Source organism: Parasteatoda tepidariorum, chromosome 5 (genome assembly GCF_043381705.1).
Source record: "Parasteatoda tepidariorum isolate YZ-2023 chromosome 5, CAS_Ptep_4.0, whole genome shotgun sequence".
Taxonomy (NCBI): Eukaryota; Metazoa; Arthropoda; class Arachnida; order Araneae; family Theridiidae; genus Parasteatoda; species Parasteatoda tepidariorum.
The window spans coordinates 6,307,489-6,322,037 of record NC_092208.1 but is presented as its reverse complement, the minus strand read 5'-3'; the positions used below and the strand labels follow the sequence as shown (position 1 = coordinate 6,322,037).

General features: G+C 30.2%; 1 protein-coding gene and 1 non-coding gene across 3 annotated transcripts in view; one reads left to right on the top strand and one right to left on the bottom strand.

Annotated features, from left to right (window-relative positions):
- The window catches only part of LOC107440992 (voltage-dependent calcium channel gamma-1 subunit), a 161,093-nt gene that overhangs the window by 91,661 nt on the left and 54,883 nt on the right, over positions 1–14,549 (top strand). For both annotated transcript variants that reach the window (XM_016054224.3, XM_016054150.3), the window contains one exon: positions 11,433–12,354. In XM_016054224.3, coding sequence (XP_015909710.1) covers positions 12,003–12,354 — 352 coding nt within the window. In that variant the 5' untranslated portion in view covers positions 11,433–12,002. The remainder of the gene's footprint in view (positions 1–11,432; positions 12,355–14,549) is intronic.
- Positions 12,569–12,739, bottom strand: LOC122270152 (U2 spliceosomal RNA). The gene has a single exon (XR_006225631.1). It is a non-coding gene; the product is annotated as a U2 spliceosomal RNA (small nuclear RNA).

The following is a 14,549-nucleotide window of genomic DNA, read 5'->3' as shown; positions in this document are numbered from 1 at the left end:
GTGAAAATAATTAATTTACTTATTAATTAATTTGAAAAATAAATTAAAAAATTAATAAATTAATTTATTAAATTAATTAATTTATTTATTAAATTAATTAATTAATTATTAATTATTATAAATTAATTAATTATAAATTAATTATTTAAAAAATTAATTAATTTAAATATTAAGTATAATTTATAGGATATATACTTTCTTTATAATGCCATTACATATTTCTATTAATATAAAAAGTTTCAGAGCTTTTTATTCACTTTACTTTTTCGGGATTTTATGAACTGAAAAATGACAGTTTTCGTGAGAATGACCCATATCTGATAGCGGTAATATATACGATCGTTTTATTTTACCTGGTCATGCACAAATATTATGATCGTTTTATCTCATCTGATCACATAAATTAATTATTCTTTTGTATATCTTTTTACCGACTGATTATACTTTGAACGTATTATTTCCTTTCACCATGCATAAATATAATACTTTTATTTAATTTCAAAAAGCGTTGTTTATTATCGAGTTTATTTATATGACTAGTTCATTAGACGTCGATGTCGAAGCAAACGTCTACCATAGTTTGATTACGACAGCTCTTCCACGCCTAACTAGATTCATTTTCATCGTAGTTTCTCAGTAATAGAGCTGCTCGTGGTTGTACATACCAATTAATTCTGAAATGCGTAACAAGGAGTTTCACTTCGTCAAGATTCTTGTGAATGGGAAGTGATATAATATTTGGCGTGGTGGAATATATTTGAAGAAAATCTATTGTACTAATTAGGTCTTGTACTAAATATTAGCTTTAAACACAGATTTAATATCATTCAGCTTAAGGTTGTGTTTCTTTAATATTGAAGAGTGAAAAAATACATATACAGTCCCTGATGGCCAAATTAGTAGACGCACTATAAGATTCTATGTAAAATCTTAACTATCAGGTGATATTGTACAGCTTTATTGTTTTAATGCCGTTTACACTTGTATGTGTTCGTGCATCAATTGGTTATATTACACGATATATAATATAAATTAAACGGTATATTTTATTAATATAGAATATTTATTATAACAGTTATTATATTAGTGTATTATAATAATTACACCAAATTATTAGACGTTTATTAATTACATGTTTTAATAATTACATGTTTTGCACGAGTTTATGTGCAATACTTTAATATTTAAACATACATGTAATGGGTTTTTATTCAGGAGATTTTTTACATACTTCCTATTTGTATTTATTTTTAACGTATTGCATTACAATGTTAACCAATTGATACCCGAACGTAACAACTGCAAACCGGTTTCAGTCACGTAAAAACAGTATAGCTGTATACCTGATAATTAAGATTTTGCATCGAATCTTATAATTTGGAATCTAATAATTTGGCCAGGGGCTGTATGCCCATACTTTCTTTATATAGTGTGTTAAAATTTCACAATTTACAAATTATTTTTGTAAAATAATTTTTCACTCAATGAGTTTTTTTTTTCCACAAGTCGTGTTGGGAAAATTTTTATCCTTTCTGATTATTCAAGGCAGTGGTTTTTCAAAAGAAAGAGAGGTATTTTTATTCAAGGCAAAAGAATTAAATAATTTAGGCAGCTTTATTTATTGCTTTGAATAATTAAAAAAAAAACGGGTAGTGTTCTTTCAAGCTGAAGAAGAAAAAAAATTGGTATTTTTTAATGCTAAAGAATAAATCAATTTATCTTTAAGAGAATGCTTTATTGCGGAAGAATTATTTCTTAGCAAATTATGTTTCTACACCCTTGGTATTTTAAAATGATTGGTATTAATATTAAAAACTAAAATGATTGGTATTAAAATTAAAACGATTGATATTTAAAATTAAATGATTGGTATTAAAATTGAAAATTAAAATGATTGGTATTAAAAATTTAATGATTGGTATTAAAATTGAAAATTAAAATGATTGGTATTAAAAATGTATTGATTGGTATTAAAAATTAAATGATTGGTATTAAAATTAAAATGATTGGTATTAAAATTAAAACGATTGATATTTAAAATTAAATGATTGGTATTAAAATTGAAAATTAAAGTGATTGGTATTAAAAATTTAATGATTGGTAAAATTGAAAATTAAAATGATTGGTATTAAAAATTTAAAGATTGGTATTAAAAATTAAATGATTGGTACTAAAATTAAAGTGATTGGTATTAAAAATTAAATGTTTGGTATTTAAATGATTGGTATTAAAAATTGAAAGGATTGGTATTAAAAATTAAATGATTGGTATTAAAATTAAAAACTGAAATGATTGGTATTAAAAATTAAATGTTTGGTATTAAAATGATTGGTGTTAAAAATTAAATGTTTGGTATTAAAATGATTGGTATTAAAAATTATAAGGATTGGTATTATAAAGTAAATGTTTGGTATTAAAATGATTGGTATTAAAAATTAAAATGATTGGTATTAAAAATTAAATGATTGGTATTAAAATAAAAAATTGAAATGATTGGTATTAAAAATTAAATGTTTGGTGTTAAAATGATTGGTATTAAAAATTAAAATGATTGGTATTGAAATTAAAAATTAAAATGATTGCTATAAAAAATAAATGTTTCGTATTAAAATGATTGGTATTAAAAATTAAAATGATTGGTGTTAAAAACTATAAGGATTGGTATTATAAAGTAAAATGATTGGTATTAAAAATTAAAATGATTGGCATTAAAAATACATTGGTATTTAAATTTAGAGAAAATTGGGTATAATATGAAAAAAACACAACTACTTCGATTTAGTAGGAACAACATATGACGCAATGCTAAACGAATGGAATTCAGTTGTTGTTTATTTAGTTATTGTTATTAGTAGTTGTTGTTATTTGTTTTAGTTGTTGTTGTTTATTTAGTTGTATTTAGTTTCAATAACTTTTCTTTATAATGCAATAAAATCTGGCCAGCAGCTATTTAAACGATCGAACACTTCGTTTGTTTATTTGTGGCTTGAAGTTAGGCTCGCAGAAAATGCCGTTCATGGGTTAAATTTAGTAGGAACAACACAACCTGTGACGTAGGCTATATTATATCCAATTAAGCTAAGGTAAGCTAAGAATAAATCGTCATGCTTGGAATGATGAAAGTATTTTTTTCAAGATATCAAAATGCAAGCCAATTATTGCATGATTACTTCCCCATTGCGTAATTCTGAGTAATCCTTCCGTAATCACAATTTGTTCATTCTTTCATGTATTTTCTGCATTTAAAACGTCATTGTTTACTCTAGTTTTACCTAAAATAACTTTTTCTATTTTCCATTAATATTTTCTCCCATGGTATAGCTCCCTCTTAAAGCTACAGAATAAAAAAAAAATCTTGTAAACACGGTGATAGTTTTAAATTAATTAATGGATTTGTGCAGGTAGCATTATTGACTTTTTGGCAGTTACAGATACATCTTAATTTGGATGTAATGAAATGATAATTCTCTCAGAGAAATAAATAAAATCGTTTACGAAAAAATTGATTTATTAATTATTGAAAATGGCCATAACTCGAAAATATAAAAATAATAAAGGGAAGAAATCCCTTATAACAAGATGAAGATAAAACATTCTCTTAAATGGAGAATTTTTTGTTAGAATTTTTATATTCAACTGGGAGGCCCAAAAGGAGAAAACCACCAAAAATTAGAAATTGAAAGTTAATGAATTGTTCCTAACGGAAAGTTAGGAGCATCGGAAGAGATCCAAGGTTGGTGATTTACCGAGAGATAACATTGCCAAAAATAAAGCCCACCCAATCAACCAAATCAGCGCCGGATTACCCATAAGGCCAGACTAGGTCATGGCCTGGAGTCCCCAATGATTAGGGGTCCCCTTAAAATGTATTTTTTGAAAATAAATTTTAAAAAATTAAGAAAAACAATGATTTAAAAAAAAATCAATTTCAAATATATATGTTATGATTATTTTTTAGTTCTAATTTAACTAAATAAGGTAAAATTTAATTTATTATTATTTATTTTAATTTTAAATATGTTTTCTTAATTGAGAAGATGTATAAATACTTTATATATTTGAATAAATAAAAAATATACGAGAAAAAGATTTAATCTGAGAGCCCCAAAAATTTGGATGACCTGGGGCCCCGCGTACGCTTAATCCGGTACCTACCTGATAATACCTGATTATACCTGATTGAAATATAAAGTTAGCCGTTACGATGATCGATAAGAAGAGAATAAAATATTTTATATACGCTTTTTATAAATTGTAATTGAAAACTAAATAATTGATTTAATTTAATTAAAAATCGATTAAGAATGATTTTAAAAAAATAAGTTAAAGAAATTTTTAAAGCTGGGAAATATGGTTGCCTATTGTGGCATAACAAATCATATTTTTTTAATGATTAAGAATTAGAATTTAGGTAGTTCTCTTTAATGTTTAAGAATCAACAAATTAGCTTTTCATCGCTTCTTTAAATAATATTCGCGCTGTGTATAGCTATTAATTAATATACTCAGTTGAAAAACTAGACAATCACAGTAAATAAAGGGAGAAGTTGACAGAACTTTAATTTTATCTCAGCAGATCAGTGTTTGTCTTGATGTTCAAAAATTCCTATAAGTACACACTTCTGTGAAATTAAGTGAAGTGAAGTCATCATAACGCAGTTTATTATTTTTCAATTCACCGTAGAGTACTACTTAAATGGTAATACTTAGAACTAGGAGGCTTCGCCCCCTGCTCGCTCCCGCTCGCCAACCCCCAGAGCTGCTTTCGCATTTCATTTCTGATTGCTTCGATATCCGATGCTCGCTCATTGGATACGTTCTTAACGTCTAGCATTTGTATACTTTTTTGAACACTGAAGTTCCGAAAACTTTTCACTGTAGAAAATTCTAAACCCGTGCATTTCAATATTAATTTGAAATTGCTAACAGTTCACATATTTTTCGTAATCACACTATTTTAAATTTCAGTTGTTGAGAAAAGTAACTGTTGTAAGTTTTGTTTTAAAGTCTTTCCCACCAGAGGGCTAAAACCATGTGTTGTAAAGCAATATGAAATAGTACTGAACGCCGGATGTAAAGCATCGGCTTCGATGAAGATAATTTTGTGAGAATTTTTTTGAGAATTCACCCGATTAGACATATGATGCTCACTACGTGCTCTTGCGCGCCGAAGCCTATCAATTAAAAATGAAAACTGTTGCCAACACGAGAAAAGAAATATCATCGGTTTTATTGATACATACGTATTAGCGTTTTATATAATATAGATACTTAAATGGTATGATTTGTTTATGTTATGGGTTTGAAGAGTAGGCTCTCTTCAATTTGTAATTTAGTGTCTGTCATATTTTCCTTAGTTATGTTAATTTCCTTTTTATTTTACTATAATTCTTTTTTATAATAAATTATGAACAAAGAAAGAAAAATATTTATAAAAATTTTTTATTTTATAACCGTCGTTGTACAGCCGACCCAATTTAGACTTTACGTATACTAATGTTCAACTCCGTAGCCTCGTAATTGTGAACCCAGTCCAGAAGACATGGGAACTCTTGTATCAAGTATTAGGAGAACTTTTGCCTTCGTGGAGAACTTTTTGATGGAACTAACTCGCACTTGGATTACATAGAGAGGAAAACCACAAAACCCTTCCACGGTTAGCCTGACAGCAAGGTGACTCTAAACCCATGATGCGTCTATCTCTGAGTATATTTTTCGTCAGCACTGTGGTCGGTGCAAGCTGGATGCGGAATTCGTATCGACCAGCCATCGCTGGAATTCGAAACCGGTTCACCTCATTGAACCTCAGTGGTACATGGATCATGGGTTAAAGTCCCTTGCCGTTAGGCTAGCTATGGGAGGTTCTCGTGGTCGTCCTCTCCTTGTAACGCAAATGTGGGTTAGTTTCATCAAAAAAGTTCTGCACGAAGGGAAAATTTCTCCCAATTATTGACCCAGGAGCTCCCTTGTCTTCTGGGTTGGGTTCATAGTTACAAGGCTACGTAATTGAACATTAATCGTAAACCCAAAAATTGGGTCGGCTGTTCAACGACGGTTATTAAATAAAATAAAATTGAAATTATTCACTTAACATGTATGTACTAAAAGGAATTCTGTATGCTTACGCTTGTGCCTCTACTTCCCACGTTCAAACAATATTATCTATTAGCATTATAAATATTTAGATCTATTGGTAAACAGAAGTAATTTTTCTAAGTAATCTTCTTTTGAAATAGCATTTATATTGTTTTAACATTATATTGCTCAAACAAATTTCATGAGTTCGCAATCGTAATTTAATATTTTCACTAACCAGACGAGCGGATATATAAATACTATTTTTGCTTGCATCTCATTGTGCATGAAGTGGATCGTTAAGCTCTAAATCATTTAACAGATATCTTTAACTGTTATTTATAACAGTATATTAATGTTATTTTCTCAAAAATAATAACTGTTAAACGGTTAGTAATATTGATTATTTCCGATTTTTAAAAGCCCTTAAAGGTGCGTTTTTCTTTAGGTGTTTTTAAAAAGTACTTAATTTTACTTACCTGATCCCTTGGGCGCTGAACCCATGTTCGAGAGTCCGTGGGGTTCGAACCCGCCCGGCCGAAGATGAAGAGGGTATAGTTAAATAGTAACTGATGCGCGTTAAATCTGTCGAGTCGCAAAGTCCTCCCTGTTCCAATAACAAATCAATACCTCTGGGGGTACTGGATTGGAGATTGATCGTTATCTGATTAAGGTCAAAATTACGATCTGTGGATGTATGAATGGGTCCACTCTATAAACGGGCGTGACGTATGGATGTGGCAGAAGTCGAATTCTTGGCCACAGATGGCGCCACTGGAAAACAAGAACATTCGCCCCCTCTGCCTCAACAGGCATACGTCGACAACAATTGAGTGTTACTTATTAATCAAACAATGGATCATTTTTTTCCCCTGATTAATAATAATATAAGTGGATTATTGATTTTCAAGGTAGGAGGAAGTCAAAATCTTAAATAGTTATTAGAAATAGTAAAGTGAAAGTTTAAACCCTTAAATGTTATTATTACTTTTTACTCTCATATCTATACGATCAAAGAATTATAAATATTCTTGAAATCACATTGTAAATATTCTTATTCAATGGGATTGAAAATACTAGTCTGTTAAAATTGTTTTGCTGAAAAACTTGTCCGACTGATTTTATTACTGATTATATACTTGAAAATTACATAGTTTGAAATTTATGAAAAAGTTTTCACACCTCGCAATAATAAACCTTTTTGATCATTGTCCTTAATTTGACCTTAAAAATAAAAATCAGTACTAAAAATATTCTGTGCTTCCGATCTTCAAAATTACCTTCAGATAAAGGAATTATATAATAGTGTGCTACATTGCTTTTTGTTTCCGTTTTCAGAGCTATGTTTGGCGATTTAATTATTCTGTCTATATTAGTTGCACAAAAATTAACATTCTTTAGCTCAAACCTTTAAGCACTTTCTTCATCAAACAAGTGAGAGGTTTAAAAACTATTTTAGAATACATAAATTTAATTTAAAAAAGTAAATTTATTTGTCTGTAATTTATTTTGAAATGTTATCTTCACCCATTAGTTAGCATATTTAAGGTCTAAATCTCGAACAATTAAGATCGTATCTTAGAGTTGAAATTTACCGTATTGCATTACAATGTTAACCAATTGATACAAGAACGTAAACAAGTGCAAACCGGTTTCGGCAGCTTAAAAACAATAAAGTTGCATAGTGCCACCTGATAATTAAAATTTCACATGGAATCTTTTAGTGCGTCTGATAATTTGCCCAGGGACTAGATACTAGTTGCTAGGGTTGCTTTGTTGTTATTTTTAAGAACTTTTCAAGTACAAAATGTTACTAACTGTAGTTTAAAATATGATTTAAAAAAATAATCTATAACTGTAACCATTAGAAAAGAACAATTACTTGCGGTATACCATGCATATTTCAGATTCTAAGCCTAAGTTTTATTCTACAAAATACGTAAACCATTCCCCTTATTCATGAAATAAGTTATTTCAAAGATTCTTCTCTAGAAACTAAGACTTAAATATAGTATGAGACATGTGATTGACATCCATCCTCTTATAAAGCTCTTTAAGATTGCCAGATTCCCAAAGTATGGAACACCACAAATGAAGGTGACAGAATCGATCTTGACTCAATTATCGACATAATTTCGGAAACTTTCTCTATGACGGAATGGCAGCAGGGACTACTTACTCTCTGTGGCAACAAGTTCTAAATGGTTTTGTCCACAGGGAAATGAATTCCTGGAATAATATATCGACCCGCAAAACCTTTTGCGTGGAATATAACTCTTAACAGATACATAAAACTATCCGCCGAGAATTCTCATTTTGCTCTTATGAATTAATGTATGCTTTCATGTAAACGTAGTGGCGATTATGTGGCGAACGATAATGCGAGCTAGCAGGAGAGCCTTCTTCTTTTATTAATGAGAAGTTTTATTTTTGTTTGGAGGTGTTTGGCATCATTTTTATTCCGAAACATGCAGCCATATTTGATGTTTTTAACGTTACCGAATAAAGATTGATAACGGTAGGTGGAAAAAAAATCAGGTTTTGGGAGCAGTTTTTTAAAAAAAAATAAATTTCTTTTGTTATTATTTTGCATGAAGTTAAATACAATGAATCAAAAATGACTACAATTATAAGTCATTTGTTCTATAATTAATAGTGATATTTACCACAATACTCAAATAAATTTTCTAAATTTCGAAGACGAACTTGCAATTATTGAAATTCAAATTTCTTCCTGGTATTGTATTTGTCTAATTTTCAAGATTTTTTTTTTCAATCCAAATGAAGACAATATGTACCAAAGGGATTGATTTTCGGATAATAATTTGGAATATTTTTTCCTAAAATCAGTGTTTAAATTGAAGATTTTCAAAGCTCAAATGCTGAAATTAATAGCGCTAGGGCATTTATGGAATCGTATAGTGGACAATTTAGTGTAACCTAGACGGATCATGGTTTAGAGTTCCATTGCAGTCAGGCTAACCGTGAGATGTTTTCGTGGTTTTTCGCTCCATGTAGCGCGTATGCGGGTTAGTTCTATCGAAAAGTCCTCTTCGAAGCCCAAAATTTCGCATAATATTTGATCCAGGTGTTCCCTTTTTTCAGGATTGGGTTTGAAATTACAAGACTACAGAATTGAACATTGGTAGACGTAAACCCAAAATTGGGTCTGCTGTTCAGCAACGGTTATGAAATTAACATAAAATCAAAGGTTTCAGTTTTCTTCTTCTAAAACCATTCAACACTGCATTTCATCCTAACTTGATTTTTGGGAATCTCTCCACATTTTGAAAAATTCTAATAATTTAGTTAATGATCTTTCTGGTATCCCACTTTTTCCCAATGTTTGGATATATATTCTAATTTAATCTTCCCTGGAGAGTTTCTGCCAAACCCCACTCACATCTGTTTCTTATCACCCTTCTTTTTATCATCTTGTTCGAGCTTGTTCCTATACTCTGATTGGTTAAACCACTTTGCTGGTGTTTATGTCTTTACTTTTCTAATATCACATGGTATTTTGGACACTATAGAAGGTTTTTGTTTAGCAGACCGATGCTACTGTATGTCCATTTCTATACTTGATTTGTATTTTATTCATGTTGCTTTTCTCTTCAGTCTACGTAATGCAAAACCTACCTTATCCTTTAGGATTTAAGAAGAGCAATTAAAGTATGCCTAGCACAAAGTATCCCTAGGAAAGGAATAACTTGTGATGCTAGTTATAAAGCTAATATAATATTAATACAATAATTAAGCTAATACACTATTAAAAGAACACAAATAAAGGCAAAAAATTATCCAATTTCTTTTCTTCTTAATATCATAAGGAACATTTTTTGCTACAATTTAAAAACAGCTTTGCTAGAATCACTTGATAATTTTTTTGAAGTTATAACCTAACCTTTTTTTGAAATCTTATTTGTCTTTTAATTTCTCTAACGGATTATTTATGATTAACCACTAAATTTTCTTCCTAGTCATAAACATGCTATTCAAACATAAAAACGTAAATTTTCTTGGAAATTTATTTAGCATATAATGTTATGCGTTGAAAGAGTTCGAACGGTGAAATTAGAAATATTATGAATCTTTGAATGTAGTTTCGATCTTTTCAATTTATACAATTTATAAAACGATTCTTTTAACCAGTTAAGCGCACTTGACGTACAATTCAGGGATGATTATATTCCGGGTGTATCCCGGAATTCAGGGGGTTCCTTATCATCCTTCTATGTTTAGAAAGTAACCGCAGGGCATGTCAATTTTCTGCGAATTTCCGCCCAAAATTCCGATTATTTGAAGACTGTTGATTCACTCGCTTTGAAACTAATCAAACAAATGAAGACGAAATTCGAGGAAATTTTCACAGAGCTTTGCAATTTAAAATTAAATTTCGCCAAATCCATCTTTCGATTCTTGTAAGAACTAATGTTTTCTTTCTTAAATGAGGTTCTATAAAAGTGTGATGTTCTTCATGGGTAGGTAATTTAATTACAAATCTTAGTTCAAAAACATGCTGAGTCAATAAATTGATATCGAGTTTTTGCGCATTAAATTTTTAGGGTTTCTCACTGTGGGTCCCGATCACCTCTGGTACATACACGTCGGTCCAAATCCCTATTGGGGTACATATGACGTATAAACTCGTCAAGTAAAGTGGAAAATTACTGTTCACCATCAAAATTCGAAATTTCAAATGAATATTATTTGGTTGTATGCCTTCTTTATGAGCCACGATGACTCAGTGGTTAGGACACTGAACTGTCATTGTGAAGAACTGGAGTTCGATCACCAGTGGCGGCTTGAAGACCGCTCAGCTTCAGATCTGTGGGTGGAAGCTTGCTTGGAAAGTGAAAACGGCTTGTGCGCACATTGCCACAATCTTGCCGTTGGTCTCGAAATTACAGAGCCTTAACCTCCATGACTCCCCTGGCCCAGAACTGGCTGGGATGCTTTACTCTTATACTACCTTTATATTGCTAATAGAATTTATAGTGAGGGTCGAAGAGGTGCTCGCTGCCCAAAACCAATATTTTTGTTTTTAATTTCCTATCCTATATCCTATATTTTTAATTTCCTATCTTATATCCTATACTTTTAATTTCGTATCCTATATTTTTAATTTCCTATCCTATATCCTATACTTTTAATTTCCTATCCTATATCCTATACTTTTAATTTCCTAACCTATATCCTATACTTTTAATTTCCTATCCTATATCCTATACTTTTAATTTCCTAACCTCTATCCTATACTTTTAATTTCCTATCCTATATCCGATATTTTTAATTTCCTATCCTATATTTTTAATTTCAATTTTTTATTTATTTATAAATTTGTTTTTATCTTTGCAGGAAAACTTCTGCTATTTGAGGAGAAAAACATGAAGACAAATGTTTTAATCCTACACCAGACATTTTTTCCTTGACAGTCAATTTTCGACGAACATCCGTATTTCAAAAATATTGAAAGTGACAGTACTTCCTGATGCAACATCTGAAGTATGGAACGTTGTTCACATCCTTTAAAGATTCGAATTCCAATCAGGCTGCCCACTTAAAATTCAGCCAGTTTTTAATGGTTAAAAATAACCTAATTCTTGATTTAGAGAATTAATCAACGTGTGAAAGATTAATACAATGGATAACCAAGAATAATAAAAAAAAAACTGTGAGAATATGAAAAACGGTTTACTAACTCAGCGTTCTAATCAACTCTTAGTTAGTTAACAAACGCTAATCTAACTATATTCTTTACTAAAGCAATACTTAAAAGGACATTGTGTTAATCTGGTATTGAATTGTGATATTTTTGGTGGAATTTTCAAGCGTTAGACTCAAGCGTTAGACTAGAAAATCGTTACACTAGACAAGCGTTAGACTAGACTCAAGCGTTAGAATTTTCAAGCGTTAGACTAGAAAATAATGTCAGAGGTACCAATGACTCAGTTGCAAGCCGCGCCGGCGGAGGAGCCGAGAACGAGAAAGAAAAGCGCAATCCAAAGGATTCGACACAGGGTGTCGAAGAAGCGAGACCCAGCGGCAGTTTTAGCTTTTGAACAGCGCCTCCTGATGGCGGCTACTATAGCTGTCTTGGTGGCTGCCATTGTTTGGATAATCTCTATAACCACGGATTATTGGTTTCATGTGTTACCTGAAAAAGGATCGCCCATTTATATTAATAAAACAAACACGTACTTTGTTAGGAGTTATTCTGGCTTATGGAAGATTTGCAAATTCACACACCCTAATGGAACTCTGAGTGGAGAGCCAGTCAGTAAGTAGAATTTTGATTTGAAAATTAACACTGATTTTTAGATTACCTTTTTATACCCTGTATATACAAAGCTGGAAGAAAAAAAAACCTAACAAATATACGACTTTCTTAAAAACTTGATTTCTCAGGAACTATTGGCCGATTTAGCTCAAACTTTCTATTTCGCCATATAGCATTATATATTAATTAACTTAAATGCCTTCGATTATTTGATTTGTGGTGTACCCAATACGTTGCAGTTCAATACGTATCAGATCCTCATCTTCTCATCGAATAAATTCGAAGCTGAGAGATGCTGTCCAAAAATTAGTTTATTATCTTGTTACTCCATGAGTAACGTATCAGATATTAAGCTGATAAGAACATCGTTATAAAGCGATGATTCTTTAATATGATGAATACTTTTAGATGATTTATATACCTTACGATTTGAATTTTTTTCGACTATTATTAAATAAAATAATAAATAATTATTCTAAAATGTTTTGTGGGTGGTAAAAAGTACGTAAATTGTTTTTCGATTAATGTCCAATTCTCAACTGACCGGTGAGTTTTAAATTTTAAAAACACGTCAGATCAACGCATTTTTTATTACAAAACCATTCTATCTGATGTCAGAATAATAGAAATTGAATCAATGCAAACGGAAAGCCAATCTTAGAGAATAGAATCAGCACAAACTAAAAGCCAATCTTATAAATTAGAATCTATACTAACTGAAAGTCGCCAAATAGAATCAACACAAACCAAAAGTCGCCAAATAGAATCAACACAAACCAAAAGTCGCCAAATAGAATCAACACTAACTAGCTAAAAGCCAATTTCAGTGGTTTAAAAGGTCACCACAAACAATATAATTACTGTAAAACTTCTCGGGAACGACCACTCTGCGTTCCACAATAAAATGGTTGTTGATGGAGGTTGGTCGTTCTTAGAGCATCAGAATTTATGAGAAATATATGTATATATAATGAAAAACAGTAAATTATTTAAAAATTTTTTTTTTCTGGGCTTAAATTTGCGACCATTTTACCGAATGTGACCATATTTTTCAGATTGCTGCTTTCCTGCCCATTTCATTTTGAGTAAGCATATTTCAACTGTATTCAAGAGTAACAGTAAACAGTGCGCATGCGTCGTCATTCCATACACTGCTGTGGCTACCGCTGCTGTTAGATAATTTTTTTAGAATACTTTTTTTCACTGTTATGTTTGTTATGCATTAAGTTGTTGAGTTTATTTTTGAGATAGGGGACCAGAGAGATCCCATAAATACTTCTTGAGTTGTGAATGAAAGAGAATTTCATCATTTGAACGATATTTTTGTTTTTATTGTTTTAATTAAGAATCAGAAATTCTAACCTACAGATCGTTTTCAATACTAATTCAGATGAATTTCACAAATAAAGAGGGTAAAAAAAATAAAATAGACAACAACCATTTTGACAATGGGCAACCAGTGATCGATCACAAAATTTTTTTTAAAACTTTTTTTATTTCTTATTTTAAAACACTTTCTTTAGTTTCAAAATATATTAAGATGTTCTTTTTTGAAGAATAAATTTTATTTTCGAAGTTAGTAAATTTCATAAAGTACGCAAGTTAACTGAAAGAAAACATGAACGGGAGGGAGGTTAACCTATACTTTAACAAATTAGACTGGACGTTTATAAGTTTTACCCCAAAGAATTTTATTGAAAGGATTGAAAATAATTTAAGAAGTTTTGCTAAAAGTAACAATGCTTAGTAAAAATGAAAAAAAAAGGAATTCTAAGAAAACCTTATTTTCAAAACCCCGAAAACGAACATCACCTTGTTTATCCTTTAATCTTGTGTCGAGATTGTTGTTTCCAATTTAAACAACAAGTAAAAGTAAAAAAANAAAAAAAAAAAAAAAAAAAAAAAAAAAAAAAAAAAAAAAAAAAAAGAAAACTGTAGAATGTGCACATCTCAGACATTCTTAATTCGTTTCTTATTTCTTTTCTTTACCATCGGAGCCAAAACAAAAAATAATAAATAAATAAAAAAATCAGTTGCCTCTGGAGTTTTTACAAGTTTTAAAGAAGAAAGGAGAATGCTATTTCACTCAAAATTGCTTTTAGAAGTGAATTTCGTGTTTTTTTTTTTTCAGTTTAGATAATGCAGCCATTCAATTTATATTCTGGCGTAAAAGTTTTATGTTTTATCCTGAAATT